Below are 24,536 nucleotides of genomic sequence, written 5' to 3' on the forward strand. Positions count from 1 at the left end.
AGTTAAACATTTCCTTTTCTTTTCTTTTCTTTTCTTTTTTTTTTTTTTCCCCCCCTGTGTCTTCTCAGGACACAGTTTCCTCCCTGTGTCAAGTCCAGGAATTTACTGACATTAGTCAACGATTTCATCTGGGTGACAGATGTTTTTTCTAGAGACCTGTTGTGGTTACTCAGGATGATGTCAGAGCCAAGGAAGGAGCAAGAGAGCACAATTCCCAATATGAGCAACTCCAGGCACATCCTCATACTCCATGGCATGACGGCAAGCAGAAACAAATGTGTGCACTCCATGCAAGCAGTTTCATCATTCTTTTGGGAAAGTACTTAGAGGAAGTTCCCTCATGCAAGGCTTTCTCCTCACTTTGACACCTACATTGTTTGCTGAATGACAGTTCTTTCCCGAGTATGGAACATAGGTGGATTCACACCCAAAATTTCAAAAGACACCCCATAAAGACATGTAAAGCTATGTGTCTGTTTTTGCTTTGCTCAAAAAGAAATGTAAGCAGTCACCTCCTTTCCTGTTTTGCCCTCTCTGTGCCCCAGTCGAATTACATTGCTGGCAGGGAGTAAGAACTGAAGGACAGCCATCACCCTGCTCCTCACCTTTCTGCAGCGTTGCACTCCAGGCAGTGGAGAACTGATTCTTGGATGAAGCAGCTTGATCTTAATGTCTTCGCTCTCCTGCTCTGTTCTTTGCATCTGAACATAGGGGCCGTACCAGCTGGCTCAGTGTAGCTCTTTGTTTGATGTTATGTCCCCTGAAAGCAGCTTTCTTCAGAAACTGCAGAACAATAGCAATAACAACCCCAGAGTACGTGACAATGTCTGTTAGTCCCATTGCTGTTAAGTCTTGAGACAAGGCATCGCAATGTGCTTTGATGTGTATTGTGTCATACCTAGTCACAAAGACACAGGACATTGCAGTGGAACTATCTCATTTTTATCACAGTGTTTACATTGAGGTAGATGTTCTGATCTTTCAAGAATAAATTCAGAAGTAAACCCCAGGATTTCTGAGAATTTCTAGAAGCAATACTAAAAAAAACCCAACACATTATATACTTTAAAAAAATAACATTCTTTGGTTTCTTTTTTTTCCAGTCACATTTCTATCATTCTAGCATCCGTGTATGTAAAGGCGTTCAGTATGATTCTGGCCAACATATGGATCAGTCACCAGCTAAATAAGAAAAAAATGCCCTTTGGGTACCAGTGAGTGCTTGGTCTTAACTAACCTAAAAGTCTTCCCTGTGCTCTCTGCTACTGTTAGAGATGGATATTGAGCTCAGCTGGTCTTTGCCCTGATCTGGGCCATGCGTTGTTATTCTTTGCTTCCTATTTTATGCACACGCACACACACACACACACCCCCAATTAGAAACCTAAGGAGAAATCAGAAGTGTTAAACCATGAACTAGTTGTAAGAAAGTTGCACGATACAACAAAATCTATCAGCCAAAGAGTAACTGCTACAGGATCCAACACTGAGTCAGAAATCAAGTCTCTGTGTCCATATGCACTCAGACCCCTGCCACAACTGCATTCTCATGATCACAGAGACGGTCCGTGTGCCTCTCCTCTGTAGTCTGTGTAACCTACGTGCAAATGAGGTGCTGAAGTGTTTGAGCACAAGACGAAATGAAAGCCACAGGCCATACAGTACGCAGTGGGGAAGAGAAGCGGAGCAGTGGCTACAACCAGCAACAGGGTTGCTTGCAGCCGGTAAAACCTGTCATTTAGTCGGGACGAACAGAAGCCAAGTATTCCTGCTGGGTGATGGGGCGGCCAGCACCGGGAAAGCTCAGGGCAGGGACTGCACCAGAGATGCAACTTCAGGTTGTCATTATTATTTCGTTCTTACAGCTGGCATATCAGCACCTGCACCTGCCCCTGTATCTTGAAGAAGCAGCTTTCTGCAAAGATTTCATTCAGAAATGTGTGGTGGCGAGAAACGGGGGTGCTGTGGTTACGTGTGAAACAATCAAATTCCCGTTAATCTTCTAACAGTCTGTGTGTCGATGCAGCTGGGAATGAGACAGACAAAATATACTTAAAAAACAAAGACACTTTCTTAGGTCTCTTTCCTCTGCCTGTTTAATTACTTTTGGCTGCAGAGACATCATACTAGTAGTAAAAGACATTTTTAGAAGACTTCCCCCTTTCAAATAAAACCAGGATAAATTCAGTTAAGTGATTTGTATCATAAACATTGTAACAACGTGGACTGTTTAGCAGTTTAAAAACTGAGGAAGAAAGCTGATACTGTTGAGAAGCAGAAAAAAACCCACATGGATCTCCTCTTTTACAGCTACAATTAATAACTGTAATAAAGGACGATTTTTCATGGATGATAATTTTAAAAAGTAGAAAAATTTAATGCAAAATTACAGCACAATGCAGTACTACAGAAAATGTGGGTTTGCACTGAAAGAAGAGACACTAAAAATTTTTTGGGCTTCCATTTTTTTAATTTACAAAGACATACTTTGAGAAATTATTGAAACATTTGTATACTCTTTATTAGAGTTCAAATCTACTCTGAACACCATTTTAATGGACAAAGTTAAGGAACATAAATTCTATTGAATATTTCCAACTTAAGCTCACGTGTTGCTGGTTTCCCTAGTGGTTTCCTGCATGATTAACAATATGAAACTAACTGCACATTAGTTTGCATATTAGTTTGCATATTAGTTTGCTATCCTAGAAGTTCCATGATAGATGACTCAAGTGGATATTGAAAACCTGGGTTTCATATTTCTTCAAATTTTCCAGTGGAATTTCAAATGTCTCTTGAGAATTTTAGACTACTGTGGTGAACTCACTCTTTTTGAAAGCTTGTTTGTAAGTATCTTGGAACAGTTTGCAAACCTCTGTTGCACAGAATATCTTTAAAAAAAAACCCTAACACATGCATTTATTCCCTAAATAAGCCAGAGGATAAATGTAGCCCTCCTGATCCACTCTTTGAGAAGGCAGGCAGCACACTTCAGGCCTGATCAGGATCCATTTAAAAACTGGAAGTTTTTCCTATGCCCAAGTCCAGTTGTTCACCCTGGTCAGATTCAGAGAAGACTGAAATAAGTTTTCCTGTCTAAGCATTGTAGCTTTTGTACCCAAGAGTTTTTTTCCTGAACACTGGTGCAAAAGCTGTTTGCACACGTCTACACTGAAACACCCATTATTATTAGAGGGAGAAGGATTAAGTTGGTACAGTTTTCTCCTGAAACATGGAACATTCCTTTTTCCACTGTCTAAACTCTGTATAAATTTGCATTAATACAAATTTGCCTTCTATCAGGAATAGAAAATAAAAGCCAAAAAAGGCTTTTCCTTCAGCTTTCTTTTTAGAGTGTGCTGCAAAGTTCCAGAAACTGCTCAGGTTACCTGAATTTTTGCAGTTAATTAACATTAAAGTTATGTGAAGTTTTGAAGTATACATTTTTAATTAGACCTAGACTAGTACCAAGCAACCTTGTTATTTCTCTAATTATAGTGTTAATAACTCTCAGAATTTTACAGGAACTCATCTTTTCTTAACATGACAGTTAATTTTAAGGCTTAGATTTACATGATAATGCACGAGACTGAATTCTCGGGTTATATTTTTTACTAAAATCAGCTTCTAGCTACTGTGGTTGCAAAGAACAGCTGATGAACTTATTTTGGCTCTACCCTGAATCCTAAATACAATACCAGCACAAGATAGAAAATGTTTAAAAAATAATTCCCTGGAGTAGGTAATATCTGGTGACTGCGGAAGGCCAACAGGGCTGTAGCCCTTCCTGGGCCCACTTGTTCTAAACGTTATCTGGTACACAGCAGCAGGGAGGATTCACCAGTCCAGAGTCCCTCACTTTTCCCCATTCTGCTGTGATTGCTAGAAGCCATCACATGTCAAATCTCCTGAATTTTTAGCACTTAGGGTTGGTAATACTGTAGTCCCACTTATTACAACATGGCTTCAGCAAAGCTAACATTCACAAAAGTTACAGAAGCGAATGTCATGTCACGAAGCAACCACTGGAGTCATTTCAGAAATTTCCTTTGACTTTCAGAAGTTGAGGGATGCTTTGGTAGTTCATTTGTGAAACATCTTTGCTTTCCAAATAGGCCTTGTATGACCTCATTCATTAACAGTCATAGGAGGTGCTAAAGCTCTTATTACATAATGTAAAATATATTTTCACCACCTTCAGGAACCTGGAATTTTCTGACAGATAAAACATGATGCAACAGATTGCCCAGATTGTGATTAGGCACTGAATCTTACTACCAACTCCTTGTATCCCTTATAAGATGGGGTCCCATTCTCAGTGTGAGTCTCTAGGTTTTAGCATAAAATAAAGATATACACATTAATAATTACATAGCAAAACAGTAAGTTGTCACAACTTCCCTTTTCTTCCAGGTATATCCCTGAGTACTTTAACTTATATCCATCTTCCCTTTCAAAAGAGCAATAAAAGCAGATAACAGACGTATTTTTCATAATTATTACACTGTGTACCGCCATACATGCACTAAGAGTACAGTTGAAATTCTGTCGATACACTGGGATGTGAGCTTGCTCTGCCAGCATCCTGAGATTGACCAGAAGTTGCATGGCACTAGTTAGCACAGTGCCAAGCCTGAACTACGTGCCCTCTTAGGAAAGGTGCAAATCCCCTTGTGAAATACCATGTAAATGTAGACTTAATCAATGGAACTACTAGCAGGAGTAATTTCTCTGCTCTACTTTGCCCTCCTCTCATTAATGCCGTGGTAACAGGCAGGTACCTGAGCAATGTGCACATATATAGCACAGATTGTTTTCACCAGAGGAGGAAGTGTGTGCACATCAGACGGGCAAGAAGGAGGGTTTGTTTGTTCTTTATAGGCACATTACCAGCAGGGTAAAAAATAAAAAAAAATAAAAAAAAATTGCATTTGGAGCAGAAGGCAGTGATGTTTTCTGACTTCCTGGAACATTTAATTCAGAAGCATTGGGCCATTTCTGGAGAAAGAAAGACCTGTTTTCTTCCCTTCTTCTCCGCTGAAGAAGTTTACCTAGCATTTCATACTATTAAAAAGGGTGAGAATTTTTAACCGCTATCATCCTCCTAACACTCCAGGTGTTGTTTTGGATTTCCTCAGCCCAGCTCTGGTCAACTTTAAAAGAATGGCCACCAAAGTCCCGGATAAAGCTGGAAACTTATGCGAGCTTTTGCAATATGCTACCAAAAGGCTGGAGTGGTTCAAAATGTCTTTAAGTGCTTTTGACAATTTTCCCTTTCCCCCCCAGAATGGGAGGAAATGAATAGCACCTTTTTCCCCCAGCTCTTCCCTTCACCAAAGCTGCAGATCTCTTAGCACGGCCTACGTTAGATGCTGCAAAAGCAGCAGTCCTTCGTCCAGCGTGTTCTCCATAAGGCCCTTGGGTACTGCATGCGGCCATAGGGATGCATGTATCAAGTTCATACTGCATTAAAGGAGGACAGTGCCTCATGTTGCCAACATCTCATTTGTTTCACCTCTGAGACATTAAAGGCACGTCGAGACTGCAAATCCAAATGCCGAAGTGAATTCTTATCGTTGCTGAAACAGAAAGATTAAAAAAAGGTAAACTGTCCTTCAAATACTGTGCTATTAAGTGATAGGTGAGTGGTTAAAAATAGAATATTCCATATAATTCCACACAAAATGCAACATAATGACTCCTGAAACATAAAAGATCTGCAAATGGTGTTTTTATAACACCTCTCTCTCTGAGGCATGCTTAACCTTTGCAATTCTTTTCTGCTCTGCTTCTATTTTACTTAGTCACTCACTGAACACTTCAAGCGCACGTGTTAAAAACATGACACTAGCTGTACAAGACTGACGTGTGTCACAAAGTTGATTCTCACCTATCAATAAATACCTTTTGTAATGATATCTAATCAAACAGCTGTATTTCATATGAGAAAGTCTATTAATGTCTGAGAAAAGTATTTTAAGAATTTTAGATGATTAATACAATTCCAAAACCTGAGAGTAATTTCTCAATAACTTCTCTAACTGAATGTTAGCACAGACGTTATTTCTTCTCTTCAGTGTCATGCTATAGTTTTCCACTTTATCTTTCTCCTGCATTGGTCTTTCTTCAGCTGTGGCCAAGGAATAACTATAAGAGCAGTATGAGTGCATCAAAGCATTTTCCAGACCATACAATAGATGCTTTCTACTAATTGTCCACACTGAAATGATTTTCCTACAATTACCTGATCCTAACGCCGACCAAGAAGTCTTATGTATTAACTGGCTTTTAGCAAAGAAAATACAGACTTCTCCAGGGCTATTCCTACAGCTTAGAGCACTGTGATGGACTACATTTGTTGTTGTCTCCTTTGTCACCTTCAAGTTTATGTAGGAAGACTACTGTTGTTTTTGCTGGATTTGTTGATCCCAGTCCAACAGTGTGATTCTGGTTTTTAAAAGACTGCCTGATCCCATCACACAAACATTGCTAACAGTCGCTGGCTCTAAACACTGTGACCAAACTACCCACCTACCTACCTACCGACCTTTCCCTGTCATGTCTTCAGTCTGCTGAAATTCCCATCAGTGTAATATGAATCACAAGTATGTCGTCAGGTTGTCTGCACAGATACTCAGCTACTGAATTTGTTGCCCAAGCATTTTATCCTTGCCTATTACTAACTTATTGTCAATACCTGAAAAAATGCTATATGCAATTTTAGAATTGCAAAAAAATCAAGTATCCAGCTTCTTTTCTATAGAAGTTGCCTGCCAAACAAAATAATGCTGCTTGAATTTAAGTCAGTAAGTTACTACTGGCTTTTTCCCTTTACTTTCAGTTTGATATGTTATTTCCCCCACCCCCAGCACTATATCCTGGACTAAGTAATGGTGACAGTGGATTTCAAATAGTTGCAACATCGCCCTCAAGAAGTTGGTGAACTTCGCGTAAAGTGAGTGACCTGCATCTAGATCCTCCAGCTGAGCGTAGTACAGTTGTATCAGATTTATCAAATGTAAACCACCAATTTATGATGGAAACAGCAGGCTGATGTAATAGGAAGCATTGCACTGCACTGCATCGCATTGCACTGAGAAAAAGGCAATGAGCCATCTTCACATGCATGCTCTGGGAGAGGAACTTTTGTGCTTCCCAAGTTAAGTATCTCTGGTATCTCTGTAGTTCCACATTGAATGTTACAGAGGTACCAGTTTCTTTTGTATCTCTGCCCCATATTTTCTGAGTGATTGTGAAGATTTCCCAAAGCATATCATAGACTTGGGTACCCAAATCCCAGTGACTCTCTGACATAATTTACTGTAGTAAATGTGATTTGGTTCTTAAAACATTTTTGAAATGTCATGCCTCTTTTTGCTTTTTATATCCTTATGCAGGATAGTACTCTCTCCTTCCTTGCATTCTTTCTTTTACTTCTAATATTGTCTCTAAATACAGGCTGTATGTATAACAGGGTCTATGTAGAGACACCCAATGCGCTATGAGGTACGCTGACTGGGCAGATGTGGATTTACTGGGGGAGAAGGGAGTAGGACTAAAAGACGAAACCCCCTTCTTTGCACTTCTCTAATTTAGCACCAGCTAGTGCTCTGCGTCTACATGCATTTTATATCCACATTCAGCTCTATGCTGAACAACAGTTAGCTGGAATCTGAAAGCTGAGGAGCTATATTAGCACAATACTGGCCGATTAATTAGGCCAGGTCACAGTAATAGTACTGCACAATTCTGGAGGTAGTCGATGCCCTACCAGCACAGAGCGCAAATGAGGTAAACCTTTTACTGTCCCCTCCATCTAAGGAGAGATACCCAAAGTCCCTCTCTTGGGTGGCTGCTATAGTTGTATCATAACGCAAATGAATCACTGTTGTATAAAGCTTAGATTTTTTAAATTTTTTGATAGAAGTGGGATGTATTTTTTCCCGCCTCTACTGTTTTGCGTTTCTCTCAAGGTTTGGTCTTGGTTCAGTGATTCCACATAGTAGCTTGTGATGGTAATTTTTTAGGAAAGTTAATTGATATGCTAATATTACACAGTATTTCCTGATGAAATAATATAAATCACTGTTTAGTTAATTATATATAAAGAACGGTGCTCCCTTCTCACTGCTACTACATTAATAATAACATTAATAAAACTTGATCTTTGGAATTAATCTCCAAAACAATTTCCATGCATAAGTAGCCAGATGTTGAAGGAAATTCCATATAAAGGAATCATACTGATTATACACTTTATATAAATCTTCCTTTTACTAAGGTTACACAGTTTTTTTTCCTGGATTATGGTGAAATAACTGTGTCATTCCACAAAGCAAAAATTATCTGTCCTTCAAAAGAGGGGAAAACTGTTTTCAAATGGGCAATTCTGCCAAAAAAAATGTTTCCATTGCATTAGGAGAAAGCAAAACATGGACATAGAGTTTCCACCATTCTCTTTCAGTGTCATAGGGGAAGTAGGATAAAATGATGGGAGAGAAGCTGCTCTCCAAATTTCCCCTTAAGAATATATGAGCTCATAATGGAAAACCAGAGTGTCATCAAAAGATGTTTTCACAATCTTTATGTTTTAATATTTAAAAATTCCTCTGATGGATCATAGCGAACTATCCCATCATGGAAGTTCCACACAGATGTGTCTGTGCTCCATAGCTGGCATGTAGCATTCTTGACTTGGTACTGTATTGCTCCATTTATCCTGTAACAAGAACTAAGCTGAGGCAATTATGTAGGCTTTATGCACATGTGTGCAAGCATACACTTTGAAAATGTGTGTTTACTTATATTAATCATTAACTATTCATGTTTCAGAACTAAGCAGGTATTCAAAGACTACATCAAGTTGGACAGATGCTTAAGCTATGCATTAGCGACCTTACAGTCAAAAAAGAAAAGCCACATTATGTGGTTGACATCAGCAAACAGGCAAGCTAAAATGGGTTGAGGAAGATGTAGGCAACACGTATGTAAAGTTACTTGTGCCCATATTTATCTGCTCAGCGACTGGATGCAGCTCTCAAGTTTTCTTGGTCATTGCTGGCTTGCTGTTAAACTGGTGTGTTATCTCAGAAGCGAATTTCAGAAATCTGAAATTGTCTTCAATGGGAACAAATTGTTGCCTAACCTTGATTCAGCCCAGGCTCTTTCTCATTTGTGAAAGGAGAGCTGCCCCCAGTGCTTCCCGAGGGCTGCAGCTGGAACAGGGTGGGCTGCAGGAGGGAAGGGCTGTCACTGTGCCCCGAGGCTTCCTCCCTGCCCTTGCTACGAGGTTTCTCCTGGGAGGAGAAGCAGCTGCATGGGAATGTGGTACACAGCCCAGCCTCCTCCTGACATACGTTTCAAAGGTAGTGAGGGGCTGGGATCAGAAGGAGACAATTTTGTCACCTGGAAGAATTTGGATACCTTTCACTTGCCTGTGCCCCAGCTGCTCCTGCCACACCTTTCCCAAAGGGCTTTCTCAGGCTGCCGTCCTCCTTCTGAACAGTGGAACAATGGCACAAGTGTCAGTGTCCTCATGCCCCCCCCCTTGGCAAAGTGGCCTGGGTAGGAGCTGTTAAGACAGGAGCGTGAATATACACAGTGTATGTCAGTGGGGGACCCAAAACTGCCTGAGAAGACATTTGTCCCAAATGATCATGTAAGAGAGGAAGACGAGCATCAGCCATGTGCAAAGATGGCACATGTGCTTGTAACCCACACGTCCTCCCAGCGTGTCTGTGTAAGACCGTCTGTATGTGTAGAAGGGGGAGATTAGAGCTCTTTGGGATAAATGCAGGGTAGAGATGTACAGGTGTTAATTACCATTTTGGAAGTGTCTAGTACTCTGGCTTATCTGTTTTATTATTGATACGGAATTCTCAGATGAATAGTTCACTGGTTGCTCATCAATTCTGTGTCAGAAATAAATCAATAAACCACTCTGATACAGATTCAGTACACAGTATGCGAAGGGGGCAGTTTTTCTCTGTGACAGAGGCGCCGTTTCAAACCAGCTTCGGAAAGCTGCGCTCACAGCCTGCAGCCCTCTCGCTCTGCTCTTACCCAGCTCTGGCCACCAGCTCCAGCAACGGGCAGCCTGGGCTGGTGTGTGACATACAGGCTGGGCACGCTGGCCTCAGCAGGGAGGTCGTTAGGCCCATTGGAGAATGCAATACTCTAATTTTGTGTTTTGCCACATGGGAAGGAGTTAAAGCTCAGCTGCCAAAGGTGTCTGTTATCCTACTCAAGCCGTGTTTCTTTAAAGAGGATGGCTAAGGAGAGAAAAGGATTCCATGGCAATCCTGTACATCTGTGTGAAGCTTTCAGCACCGTTTATCCAGAATCCTGAAACTACCCCCTTTCAAATTAGAGCATGACACCCTGTCTGCTGTTTGCCCCCCAGATGGGTGACAATAAACAGGAACCCCATGCACTGGGAACTGCTGGGGGTCATAATAAGTTTATCTCTGCTAATTTGGGTTGTTCCTCCTTTTTTTTTTCCCAGGTTCTTGCTGTATTTGGGGACACCAAATACGCAACATATTGCAGATGTTTGTGTTTCATCTGTGTGAAGGACTTCTGACAGACCATTGACTGTAGCAGGAGGGACAGACACCGTCTTTTCATTGCTGGATTACTACATTATCGCTTTGATCCCTGGGCTATGGGAACACTCCTGTCACTAGAGAGCACACAGGATACAATTGTGTCTCTTTATGAATTCCTAAAGTATGTCTAGGTTGAATTTCAAACCATATATATATTTTTTTTTGCTTTTATAAGTAATGTATTTTTTCTTGCTTAAAACTTTCCAGTCATCTTATTCAGGTTTGGAACAGGGCTAGAAGAACAATTCAGTTTTGGTTTGCCTGACAAATAAAGTGAATTGTTTTCTATCATTTCACAAATAATAAAAAAATCAACAGAAACATTCTCCTCATTTTCAAAGCATATGTTATATATGGGGCTTTGCTTATGCTTGAGTACAGGTCTAAAAGGAACATCAGTTTATAAAGAAAAAACAATAGCTTGTATTTAAAAGCTGCAACATAAAATAATGCGACAATCTCAGGTTTTTATCTCTTAAGACAGAACTAATTGTTCATTTTTTGTTTGTCCTAAGTCTCCATTTTTAGAATAAATATAATTCTAAAACAGCAGCTAAAAATTAATTTCCCCTTTGCTTTACTTCTGATTGATGTGGTAGCTGGGATTTTATTTCATGTAATTACTGCTTTCGTGCTTACCAGGTAGAAGTAGATTTAGTTTATTTAACTTTCTCTTTCTGTCTTCATAATGTATTTCCCATCAGACAGTTTTGGTAGTTTATTTAGTCTGTATTTACTCTTCCCCAGATGATGAAGAGGCAGTATGAGAGAGACAGAAAATCAGGCAGGAAAGGAAATGCCTCTGGCATAGCATAAAGGTCATAGTACAATCTCATAATCTCATTTCCTCTTTAAAGTTTACCTGGGAGTCCCAAACTTTTTTTTTTTTTGCTTTAGCTCTGCCACTATGTAAAAAAGGAACTCAAGCCACGTGTTGCAATTCTGTGGTATTGCGGTAAAACGGAGCATCCCTTTCCTTTAGCAGTTTAGATTTATAAGCGAGCCAGCACTTTGCTTCCTTCAGATCACAAAACCAACCTGCCTGGCAACTTCAGCCGACAGGCACCGCAGCAAAAGGTGAGAATTCCTTTCTTCTCTAATACTGGGGCAACACATCTGGTACTAGCTGCTTCAGATGAAACCAGTGAAAGCTTAAAACTATTTATTTAAAAGGGTATTTAAATAGTTGTTGTGACATTTTTCTCAGGACAGTATTTATATCCTTACGTGCCTGAAGTTAGGCACATAATGTATATATGTTTATAGCTCAGAATTGTTATCTAACTAACAGAACAGCTAATGTTATAAAGTAATAATCTTTTGTATCTTACCAATATTCATGTTGCTGGGGTGTGTGCATCGACAAACAGATGTTGGTGGTCAGTCTGTTCTCTGTTTTAAAAAACACACACCACCATTGGCTTGGCCCTGCCTTGAGCTGGGACTGGTCCAGGTGACATCCAGAGGTCCTTTCTGGCATAAACTATAACTATTCTGTGAGTCTTCATGAAGGAATCTGTGCTGATTTACAGAAGCTCGTGCTCCAGATCACAGGGGACATATGATATTGCCGTACCCTCCTCCCCTATGAAGTGCTTAGGCAAGTGCACTAACTAGTGATGTTCAGAAACTGAGTTTATTTCGGATTAATTTTTCACTAAAATTTTGAGATGGGGAGAGGGGGTGTTCCCCACCACCACCTCAAAAATTGAATAGTTTTCCATGAAAATTGTTAACTTTTTTCACCAAAAACCTGAACCGTGAAGCTTTTCCCTAAAACCAGAAGGAACTTTTTGGTTTCCAAGGTTTCAATTTTGATGAAAGGTTAGTACAAAAAAGAAGGCATGTTTTACACCCTTCTCCAAGTTTCAGTTGATATTTCAGATGCTGGTTTTATGAAGCTTAGTGATGAATGGCCACGTTACAATGAAAGAAATCAGCATCTTGATTTCTGCAAAATGTGTTTTTCTTTCACAAATTACAGATAATCCTGCTTGCAGTAGAAAATCATTAGGAGCTAAGAGTATTTGCCTTTTAATGAAGCAATATACTGCTGATAGGCTGCCTGATAGTATCTGGCATTTCACAGGCCTGTGCCTGCCTCTAAGTACAGATGCAGACACTCTCTGGATACTACACTAGTAGCTTTGGCTCCCATCAATAGCTGCTGTGCGGTGTACAAAATCAGAGGGCACGTTTTCTTGGCCTCAGTCCAGAGAGAGCTGACTTCTGATCAAGGTTTGCTAATAACAGCAGGAGGTACCAGTGAGTAACAGATTTGATGCACATACTCTCCCTCCATAAAACCAAATAAAAATGTTTCATAGCACATGAGGAGAAATCAGGAGCACTACTCGACTTTCCTTGGAAAAAAAGAAACTGTTTGGGAGGAAAAAAAAAAAAACGCAAACCACTCAATTTTGTGTTTTTCATGTGCATTCAGATTCCCACTGTAGTCAGAACAGACTTTGAAAGATACATTCACCAATCTCTTTTTCTAAGTCATGTTCCTATTAATTTGGCTTAATCTCCAGTTGAAAAAGGTCTGAAAATGTATCTAAATAACTGTCGTTAATGTTTTTTATGCAGCTGGTAGTTACTACAGCATTTGGCAACTATGTTTTGTGTTTCGTGGGAGCTCTAGCTGTATTTTGAATTCAGGACAAATATACATTTATATATTGTATATACAGCTATATACTTATATATTCTCAAGGGAGATATATGTGTATGTATCAAATGAACACAGCAACAATGGTACACATATCCAGCCATGTCTGCAAATATAGCTGTGGCACTGATTCCAATAGGATTTTTGCCTGAAATTGCCTACACAATTAATTAGACTATGCAGCCTCGGGTAGATACTAGAACTAGTACCAGTTAGACATGTGTCAATACTGATGCCAGCTTTACACTGCGTTATTGACACTGCTGTCGCTTGTTCTCACAGAGATGGTGAAGACTGCAGTCCAGCAAAACACTTCAGCAGGTCCTTAACTTTATTCACAATGCTTTGTTTTAATAGGACTACTGACATGCTTAAACCAAGGAACATACTTTTAAGCTTTGTATGAATATGAATGGAATTTAAATTCCATTGATCCTTTAGTCCAATGCCTTGTTCATGCAGCTAGCCTCACTGGCACCAGCAAGACTCTTCTTGTGTAAGGAATATTCAACTGAGGGTCCTGGGAATGCTTCTGTGCTCCTGATCATAAGACCTATGCACATAACAATTTCCTCTAAGTTCCATGATTTCTTCTCTAAACTGGTTTGCAGTGTGAATAACAAGCGGATCAAAATCTTGGCTTGAGCAATAGTACAAACCTGATATTCAACTTTTGTGTACTCTAAGAGTTCTTAGAATGGGACAATATTTCTTAGTTCACTGGAACTGACTCTATCTTATTATCCTGTCCAACCTTGAGCTCAATTTCAGTACACACTCAACAATCCTCAATGAAGTTTAGTAATTTATTTTTTCTCTACAGATGTCTCATCTACCATTTGCCTTACTTTCATTATTCTCCTTCGCTGCCCTTCTGGAAGCACAGTGGAAACTGAGGGAAAACGGTAAGCAGTCTTCATGTACTGAGACCCGCAGCTGACTGTAGGACACAAGGGTATTTCAGAATTATACTTGTTTCCACAAGCACAGAATTTGTTAACTATAGTATCCTAGGCCAAGGTTCTTCCCATTTGCTTGTGAATAACTAGCCGACTAATTGGTATTAATGGAAGAAATATTTTAAAGTCCTAAAATGTCAAACAACAGCCATTCTGAATATTTACATTAGAAACTGTCTTATTTCCTATTCCCTGTTCTCTTGTTTCAAAAGTTTTAGTCATGCAATCTAGAAGCAGAGATATTACCTTGTGACTTAGGCAACAGCCCACAAACAAGTGAGGAATTGTCAAAAACGGTATTTCACAGTAAAGCCTAAAACCTAGAAATAGTTTATCTCTGTTTTCTGGTTAATAACGTAAATGTAAATACATTTGTGAAAATATAGTGTCAGTAATAAACGAACAAATCTTTTGAATATCTTACCAGAAAACAGGACTAAATTCAGATAATCAAATTTGCTGTTCTTATTCACCCAGTGTAGCTCCATAACCCAGGCTGTCTTCAGTGTGATTATCCAAAAAGAAGGACCCTAATCAACATGAGAAAAGCATTGTCAATCTGATTGTGTTTTCCTTGTAACAAGTAATTCAATTACTTTTCCCCGTAACTTTACATTAAAAAATTATTGATCTTGTAGGTTTCCTAGGCAATGTTATGGTGCTGAAAACTGCAAATATGTTTTTCAGGATTGGGAATAATCTTTGTGTTTGAAGTCTGTAAGATTTACCTTGCTTGTGCTTCAAATACCCAGAGGCAGTTTGGGAAGCTTGTTGCTTGTTTTCTGCCATTTTAGATTCAGCATTTGACATGTACTTCTTAGAGTTTCTTCTTTGCGGTAAAGTCCTAAAGCTTTCATTCTGGTAGTGAAGTGCTCTGGTGGAAAGGTCTTAGATCTCACTGGAACTCTGATTTCCTGAGCTGGGTGCTTGCTGTGGTGCTGACTGAGAAACAAATTTTTTGCCATGTAGAAGCCTCTGGGGGCACTGAACATGGCTGGGGAGCCTGTGACAACAGCAGTGTATCTAAGCCACGACAAATATGAGAACTGTTGCCACACAGGAGCGTAAGTGAAGTTCTTCAGCCAACCACTGCAAAGAGACAAAAGACAGTTTACTTAACGGAATCGTTTCAAGTTACTTTGTTATGTGGCGTTACTTCAAATTTGGAAAAACCGGCAGGGCACTTCAGAGTTACAAGCTGGCATTTAGGAGACCACATCTCCCTGTTGCAGCCCGCTTAGCTCTGCTGTAGCTCAGCGATCCCCAGTCCCTTTGTAGTTGCTCCATGGGGACCAGGGTGATGGGAGTACAGACTGTTCCCTCTAGAAAATGGAAAGCAGCACCAGCTACAGGCAAATACAAACCACATACTCAGAGCTGCCCTCCTCCCCATCACTCACCTTTAATGATCTCAGGATTCACCATCATAGACCTTTGCTGCTGAAGAGGGCAAAGCATCATAGCTTTGCACCATAGCAAAGCACCATAGTACGGAGTCGTTTTACATGCCATTTTGTGAGCAAAGGCCACCAGCCACGTACAGGAGGAATACCTGGGCTTAGGGTGCACTTGAATCCTCACCTTTAAAGCAAAGGTATCTGCCTACTTTCCATGGTTGTGAACCACTGTAAGATTCTCTGAGAACATGGGAAAAAAGCCACGTCGTCCCTATTGATCAGCAGGTTCTAGATGCACTGTAAATTTCTAAGTCAGACATCTTCTTGTAGTAAAGATTTCCAGGTGATGATGAGGCACTGGCAAGAAAGCCAGAGATTTCTTAGCAGTTTTCCCAGAGAGTAAAGCTGGAAAAAAGGGCTCAGTTCAAGCCTCACACTTAAGTATGAGGAGCTGCTAACACGTCTTTCTCTGCAATGTCCAGTGTATGTCATTGAATCAGAGTGGAATGATGAGACACCAGCTAAAAGAGTGAAGCTCACCTGCAATACCTCTGATGAAGCACTGCCAGTTTACTGGAAAAAGGACACCGAACTGAGGGGAACTGGAAAGACTCTGATTGCTGAAGTGAAAGAGTTCCCAGATGCTGGCAACTACACCTGTCTGACAGCTAATACCCATGAAATCATCAGCTATGATTTCTTCCTCATAACTAAAGTAGACTCCAATGGGCAAATGATAAGGTCGATTCTGAAAAGCTTTAAAGGTAGGGTCATAAGATGATGTGATGTATCTTGCTCAGCTTTCTGCACCAGAGCTTTGTGAGGGCCAGAGGTCTCTGGAGAAATGCATGAGAAATACCCACGTTAAAATAGGTCCCCCTCAAACGCTTTACTGACAGTGAAGGGCAAATGATTCCTTCTGTGGGTTTGCATAGGGTGCAGCTGATGAGCAGCGTAGGAACTGGTTGCTGTGGGTTGAATGTGGGACTCCCTAGACCTATAGGATGGAGTGGTGGTAGGAACAATTAGATCCAGGATAACATCAAGATCACACCACTGCTTTTCTGGTGGGGGAGCAATAGAGTGGCTTTGCCTCCATCTCACAGATCCAGCACTCAGGAGAGGGTTTGCAAAGCCAGGGCTACGTGATTTGACAGAACCAGGAACCAACCTAGATTTTGAGTGCTGTCATTTGGGCTTCTCCATTTCTGATTAACCCACTGGGACAAGCCTGTGTTGTTTAGCATTTTCTGCATGAACCTCGCTCATGCAGTCCCTCACTGTAGTGCCAAGAACTTAGGCATCTCCAAGGCTTTTTCCCTGGCTCCTGAACGCACATATCAGGTCCAGTAGGCTGGTCTGCCAGTCGGCTACATCCAGGGTACAACACAGAGTTGCAGATCTGCAGTGCTGGGCAGCAGAAACAAACCACACACCTACAATGAGGCCTCATTCATTTCTCACGCTGGAAACATTCCCCATCAAGGGCCCCGGTGTGTGAAGCCATGGGATTATCCACTGCGTGCGCCCTTGCGGGCAGGGGAACAAACACCGAGTTTGCCAACTGAATAGCTGCAACCTTTCCTTGTGAAAGGAACAATGGGTTTATCTATAAACATCTCTTTACTGACAGCTATCCAGCAGCTTGGGTATGCTCTAGCTCCTGCCGATAGCCACGTAGATGTGGTTGATGTGGCGCCACGTAAACCAGCCTTCAGCCACTAACTGTGGTTATATGGCTTTTTAGCTGCAGGTTGGCCGCCCCAGGGGCAGCATGCGACTGCATCTGCCTACGTGCCCACCCCCTGTCAAAGCAGATGGGAGTCTGTAGAATTACTGTTTCATCTCTGCTTTGACCATTTTGGCAAAAAGAGTAAATAAATCATGTTTTCTTTCTTTTTTTTTTTTTCCATCTAGAGCCAAACAGGACATTTTTAAAATGTGAAGCAAAGAACTACTCTGGAATTTTCATATGTTCATGGATGACAGAAAATGAGAGTCCAAATGTGAAGTTCACAATCAGAAATCTAAAAGGGTAAAAGCTTGTACTTTCCTTAACAACCTCATAGTAAGGCTGGAAGAGCCCTCGTGTTACTGTGTGTAGGAGATTCTGGATTTTAGGCTATTGAGGGCACGTAGAAGGCAAGGAATCCTATTTCCAAAGCCTGAACTTCTGCAAAATGTTTAGAGACATCACTGGGACTAACTTAACTAATAAGCATATGGAAGTTGCTCAGAAATTAATAAATACTTGAAAATGGAGCAACCCCCAGTGGATGTTACAGCTGCTACAGTACAGCCACAGAATAACTTAAGCAATAACAAAAACAGTTCATGCAGGGGAGACAGAGGAAGTTGAGCCAAAAGCAGAAACAATCATAGCACTGGGTCCCTTCATAGCAGATCCAGTGGAATTAAGGGAGTGGGAGGCTGCACCCACTGCAGAAGCCACATGTCCACTCACAAGTCTCTGTTGAGGAACACTGCAGAAACCTGCGAGGGAAATATGTGAGGGGAACCTTGTGGGGATTTCCTACCTCCCACTACTCTGGGGGGTTTCTCCAGAACATGGAGTGCTGCAGCAAAGGTCACTTCAGTTTGTTAAAGAAGAAACAACTGCAAAGCGTTTTATTTTGCTGAATGCAAAAACAGAACCAGATTCAGGTAGTACTTTACAGATAGCTTTTATTATTTATTTCCCATTGGATACATTTTAGCCTTTCCTTGTTTCTTCCAGCAAGGTTTTGGAAAGGGCTAAGGAACAAAGTAAGATACTAGAGCTTGTCATGGGGCAGTGGTAATAGAAATGAGACATCCCGTTTTAGGTTTAAACACTAATTCCTTCTGCAAAGGCAGGGGAGCTTGTGTGATTTTACATTAATATGTAATACAGCACCGAAAACGTAAGAACTACCACTGAACTGTTCCTGCAGCTGATGAAGCGCAGCTGTAAAATAATACAGGCAACATCAAAATATTACCTTACCAACTACGTTTTCATTGTGGCAACAAATTCTCAGAACAAACCAGCATTTCCAGTACTTTTCTCTGTTCTGTATTCAGCTCTCAAGGAGACATAACCTGCAGCAGCCCTGTAGCTCACAGTGATAATTCCGTGACTGAATACACAGCCCAGTGCCAGAAAGAAAACTACTGTCCATTTGCTGAAGAGCACCAGCCAATTGAGATGTTCCTGGAGGTTATTGATGAGGTGGAATATGAGAACTACACTAGCAGCTTCTTCATCAGAGATATCAGTGAGTAGACCAGGAACCATGATTAATTCTTAGCGTTATTCTCACTGCTGATAGTGGAACTAACAACGGTATCTGATCAAACCAAGCTTGGGAATCCCTGCCCTATTCTACTGTAAATCTGTATCAAGCCCCAGTTACAGGAACAGGGGAAAACAAATCATAGCAGCAGTCCGGAAAAGGATGAGGAAGTGAAGAATCAACATCTCCCTAGCTTGTGACCTCCAACCCTCTCACCCCCACACCTCCCAGAAGTTTCTGTAGCATTCTCTATTAGATGGACATGGTTTGGAAGGGGTATGTGAGAGAAATCAGAGAATAACTAATAACCCATCAGGCTCTTCTCTGAGAACAGCAGATTTACTCAGATAATGATTAACACCGTGTATGCTTCCCTCCTGATGCATTCTTACAGATGGGCATTGAGGGCAGATGAATAGAAAATGACAGGAAATAAGAGGACCAGTTGTGACCATGATGCCACAGGGCACAGAAAAATGAAGCAGCATCCTAAAGAAACAGATGTTTTGCTAAATACCCTAACAGTCAGCTGGGATATCCCTCTGTGTCCAACAGAGCCCTCTGCAACCTTCCAGGAAAAGAAAAAAAAAAAAAAAAAAAAAAGGATCTTACCCAGAGAGACTCTGGGAGTGTTCTTGATTTTCAGTAAGAAGCAATCAAGGCAGTTCTTACACATCATGTCTACTCTTTTAATGTCAGGGAGGCTCCCAAAGCTGATTTCTATAAAATGATCAACAGTAATACACCAACACCTGCTATTATGCTGCTAATGTGAATTAATTACTTCTACATTTTCTCTTGCAGTAAAACCTGACCCACCCCAATGTCAGTATGTGGCCACAAATGGAACAGTGACCTGGACATATCCCAGAACATGGAGCACACCGAAGTCCTACTTCCCTTTGACTTTCAGGGTCCAAGTTGAAAGTACAGAGAAACACAAAACCCAGGTGGAGATACAACATTTGAAACACAATTTTCTTGCTTGAAAAGACAGTACAAATAATATAAGCTAACTATGCAAGAATCATGAACTAAAATAAAATTTTAAAAAAGGGTGCTGAGACCCAAATGTGGCAAGGTTCTGTCTTGGCAGAAAAAGATCTCCTTCCCAGTTCTATGAGCAGTAAGATCCAAGCAACACACTCTGGGGTGGATGCAACACTGATCTAACTGGGGAGATAAAATCGTGCCCAGCATTGTACAGCTGCGCTAGTGTGAAAGAAGTGTTTACTAACTCATTAGTAGGCTGTGTGGGTCCTAATGTGGGAAAATCCCAATTTCCAAATCAAGAAATCTAGGATCTGTTGCACTGTTTCCCTTGTATGTTGTTTGTACCTGCGTAGCTCAGGCCTTCTTTATAGGTGAATTGGCAAATAAGGAATCGGTGACTCATTTGGTAGCATTTCTGTGGAAAATGGTGAAGACTACAGTCTTTGCCACTCACTTCTCAGTTATTAGTTAATTGCTAACTAAACATTTCTACTCTGTATTAGCTTTAAATCACAAAATGGTTTTGCTTCTTTTGGTAATGCTAATGGATACACTAAAGGGTACACGACAGCAGTGTGGTGATTTGCCTAGGCTGGCAAAGAAATCAACAGCAGACATGGAAAGAAATACACAAACCAGCTGACCGCAGTGCAGGTCCTTAACTACAGTGCTGCTCCTCCCTGGTTCAGCAATTAGAAAAGTAAAAAAATGTAATGATCATTCCAGTTTGTCGACTGATTAAACCGAAGACACTAGAGGATGTCTTTTTCTACGCGAAAAAAAAAATTAGCAAGCCTGTACCAGCAGATGGGGCCATGCCCCTGGTGCTGATTCCTTGATTTTGGTAGAGTTGTCTCGTACAATCCCTTAGGTAGAGAAACTGGTGAGTCTATGGAGTGCTTCTTGTATCAGCCGCAACTCCTCGGTGGGAATTTCAACGATACTGAAAAGCAGCAACTTCTGTCTTTTAGGGTTCCTGCTCTGGGGGAAGAAGAAAGCAGAGAAAAACCCAGATAAACAAATAAACCCTTTGCTTTAATGACGGTTTCAGTTTGGGGTTTGGAACACATTACAACACTAATTTCAGTGGGAACTGGGCTTTTTAGTTCTCACAAGTCCTGATGACTTTGGTATCTGTGGGTGAAGATACTGCTTTTGAAACAACAGACTACTAGTGGGCTTTGGACTACATGTGATTATTGCAGTCTGTCTGGCCCTTCATGGTATGTTCTGCTTGACTTTTACAATCTGCTGATGGAGCTGTGCCCCGTTCTTCGTTCTTCGTAGGTGTATGATACTGATGAGCAGTCTATTCAGATTCCAGTGACTGGGCCAAAAGACAAGATCTCCGTCCAGGCCAGGGATCGCTATTACAACTCATCCTGGAGTGAGTGGTCTGCACTTTGCAGGTAAGACTTAAAGAACCTTTTTCTGGAGGAGCAGGGATGATTCCTTACTTAGGAGAGTAAGGAGTCTGTGAAATTTTGCTTCTTAAATATTCATTTATTTCACCTTTCATCATAACAATTTTTTGTCTCCTAAACATTTTTTCATGAAGTCAAGTACTTTTTTTTGAAGGGCTATAGCTGGGCAGGTGCCTGACTCTCATCAATTGAAGCTGAATCCCTAATCCCCATCAGACTTGGGACCATGGGAACTTCTGAGCCTTGCATTATGTGGTCCTGAGTCCTTCAGAGAAACTGAGTGCTGGCATTTCATTAGATGGCTCAGACCAGCAAAGCTTTATTGAGAAGTGAACTAAAAATCTAGGTCTGAGGAAAAAACACATAAATGTATTGGGCTGTCTAAACAATGATTCTCTTTAAAAATAATACTTGAGGAAACAATTAGAAACCATTTAAATCAGAGATGAAACAATGGATATAGGTCCATGGACATGGGCAGGTTTCTACCTAACTAGGCAATTATAAAATATTCTTTAAGAAATAGATGAGCAGTTGGCCATTGCCAGTGTAACTCATGCTGATTTTTATCCTTTCTGTTCATTAATAGCTTATGAGTCAATGTTAGGCATCTAAATACAGCAGACAATCCATATACAGCCAAGTTTTTCCAGTAAAATGAGAAAGGGAGTGAGAGAGAGGATGTATTTGCTATTAGAAAGAAAAGCTATTAGCAGCTTCTGCTAGTCCTAGGAATGGCTGTTTTCTTATTCTATGAATTGATTAGGGTTCTCTGACAGCTCTAGATTACTCTCAGCCTAGCTATCCAGGTCAGAACGTATTTTTAAATATGGAAATAGCCTCCTTCAGATCAACACCAAAAAGAATTACGCAGATTATTTTTTTATCTTCTTCCTCTCTTCTGTTTTGTAATTTTGAGGTGGGTGGTTTTTTTCAATTAGATGTGGACGCAAATCTCTCTGACCTCCAAGCTTCCAGAGCCACACTGTTGAAAAGGTGTAAACTTTTATTTGAAACACTTGAAACACCTGAAACGAGATCACAACTGCTCTGTGAATCCAGTCCTCATTGGTACAGAGGCATCTATAGATACCACTGGGAACTGAAGGAATTTTTTTGAAGGGCTATAGCTGGGCAGGTGCCTGACCCTCATCAGTTGAAGCTGAATCCCTAATCCCCATCAGACTTGGGACCATGGGAACTTCTGAGCCTTGCATTATGTGGTCCTGAGTCCTTCAGAGAAACTGAGTGCTGGCATTTCATTAGATGGCTCAGACCAGCAAAGCTTTATTGAGAAGTGAACTAAAAATCTAGGTCTGAGGGAAATAAAGATAATTTTTATGTATATTTTCTTTCTCTTATTTTACAGATAGCCAGTAAGAGATTCTAGCAGAATGGCACAAAGCTCCTAAAGAAAGACAAGAATGAATTAGCGCAAGAACATAAGCATAATTAGAAGAAAAATCTGCATTTGAGTTATTAATAAGCCATACCATATCTTTCTTGCAATAGATTAATATTGTCCTGCTGCTGGCAGCTCTTTTAAGCTCCCCAGTTGAGTAACAACTTTAGCATACATCATGTTATATTAACATGTAGAGTATTTTGATATCTTACTGTCAGCTGTTATTGTAGGTTCTGCACGTTAATTATTTATTTATTTATTTATTTATTATTATTTATTTACTCGACATGACTTGCAATGCCAGATGATGGCAGTTGCTATTCAAACGGTTTCATATGTTAATTTATTTGGAAAGTAACTTGCTGAAAGAACTGGTTTAGTATTCCATTATTTAACTATTAAATTATTTAATTATTTATTTTTATTTATTTTGTTGACATGTGTCAGCATATAAAGCCTTGGCTGCATGTATCATGTATCAGGGCCATCCTCATCATCCAATCTGATGGCAGATGTTTTAGTAAAAGAAGGAATTGCAAGTTCAGAGTCCTAGAAATGTTAGCTGCTGCATTTTGTCAGCTTTCTGTGCCTACATCATGTTGATGCCCAGCTGGTGAACACTGCAAATGAGAGACCAGCCACTCTCAAAGCCCCACACTTGCGGCTGAAGCCAGGCTGCAGTGGAAGCAATGGGATAGCTGGCACAGAGGCAGCTTTGAGGTGCTGTGGTTGAAACAGTCCTGTTGCCACCTCTCAGAAGGGAAATGGGAGCCGGTAGCTGAATAGAACACCTCCTAAGCAAAGCTCCCTTTCTTTCATACTTGTGATCATTGGAGGCTTTATTCAGTCACTTTATTCAGTGACCCATGTGTAGCCAGCACATCCCTTGCAGTGGAGATTTCTGACAATAAAATTCATTCAGACCTGTCGTGCCACAGGCAAACCCACAGGGCACAAGTAGTCAGGAATCTGCAACTGAAACCAAGGCAGCTTAAATTACGTAAGTTTAATTGCAGTATATCTGATATTTCAGAAAGCAATTGTTTACTGGGTTTATGTGGATGTTAAGCATCTAATTAAAATTAGAGTTTTAGAACACAGATTTTTATATTTCATTTTGAAAGTATTTCCCTACTACTGCAACATGTGCTAGGTGTCTTCACAGAACCATAGGTAGGAAAAACACCCTCAGGTCCTGGTTCTAAATTGCTTACAGTGTAAGTCCCCAGGTCTGGAAAAAAGCAAAAGCATGTGTTGAAGCCTGTATGTTTTTGTCAAACCACCTAAATCCTGACTTTCAGGAGGGCAAAATAAAACATTAAAATATCTTTGAGGATTTAGGCCTCAAAGGATTTAATCCCCGATACAGAACCACTGAAATTAAAGAAAGACTTCCATTGTGACCATGCTTCCTTTTTTCCAGTCTTAGCAAAGGGTGGTTAATTTAAGATACTTAAACATTGAAATGTGGGAAGTATCAGATATTACAGAAAACTTGATAATCTAGCTACAAGTGCTGTTAGTATTTATTAATATTAAATGTACTCATTTCTGCTATAAATGCAATTCACTGTGCTTGTTTTACAAAGGAGCTTACAATAAATACATCTGAAAACAAGAACATTGGGTTTACTTGTGATGTTTTAAGAAGAATGGTTAATATCACTCTTCACTTTCCTACCAGAATATTAAACGCTACCTGTGAGGCACTGTTTGTAAGAAGAGGTATTATTACTGATTAATTTTACCAAATTCATGGCCTGTAAAACTGTACAGGACAACGCAGAAAAGTGAAGTCTGTTAGT

The 24,536-nt window shown here is 40.5% G+C and overlaps 1 protein-coding gene across 2 annotated transcripts; it reads left to right on the forward strand.

Annotated features, from left to right (window-relative positions):
• The first annotated feature begins 11,023 nt into the window (after positions 1-11,023).
• IL12B (interleukin 12B) lies at positions 11,024-24,317 on the forward strand. Of its 2 annotated transcripts, XM_005231720.4 has the most exons (8): positions 11,024-11,684; positions 14,102-14,183; positions 16,117-16,398; positions 17,552-17,669; positions 18,698-18,891; positions 19,714-19,859; positions 21,190-21,311; positions 22,696-24,317. In XM_005231720.4, exons 2-8 carry the CDS (start codon positions 14,102-14,104, stop codon positions 22,697-22,699), a joined length of 948 nt encoding a protein of 315 aa, XP_005231777.1. In that variant the 5' UTR covers positions 11,024-11,684; the 3' UTR covers positions 22,700-24,317. The 2 variants fall into 2 exon arrangements, with proteins under 2 accessions (XP_005231777.1, XP_055667466.1); XM_055811491.1 differs by lacking the exon at positions 22,696-24,317 and having other exon boundaries at positions 21,190-21,315.
• The last annotated feature ends 219 nt before the right edge of the window (positions 24,318-24,536 follow it).

This window comes from Falco peregrinus, chromosome 8, assembly GCF_023634155.1.
Source record: "Falco peregrinus isolate bFalPer1 chromosome 8, bFalPer1.pri, whole genome shotgun sequence".
In the NCBI taxonomy this organism is placed as follows: domain Eukaryota; kingdom Metazoa; phylum Chordata; class Aves; order Falconiformes; family Falconidae; genus Falco; species Falco peregrinus.

Bases quoted from the DNA above. Each gene is read 5' to 3' on its own strand.
- IL12B (XM_005231720.4), top strand. From the start codon at position 14,102: ATGTCTCATCTACCATTTGCCTTACTTTCATTATTCTCCTTCGCTGCC. The intron at 17,670-18,697 runs GTAAAAGCTTGT...TTCTGTATTCAG, and splicing joins ACAATCAGAAATCTAAAAGG to CTCTCAAGGAGACATAACCT. The intron at 19,860-21,189 runs GTGGAGATACAA...CGTTCTTCGTAG, and splicing joins CAGAGAAACACAAAACCCAG to GTGTATGATACTGATGAGCA.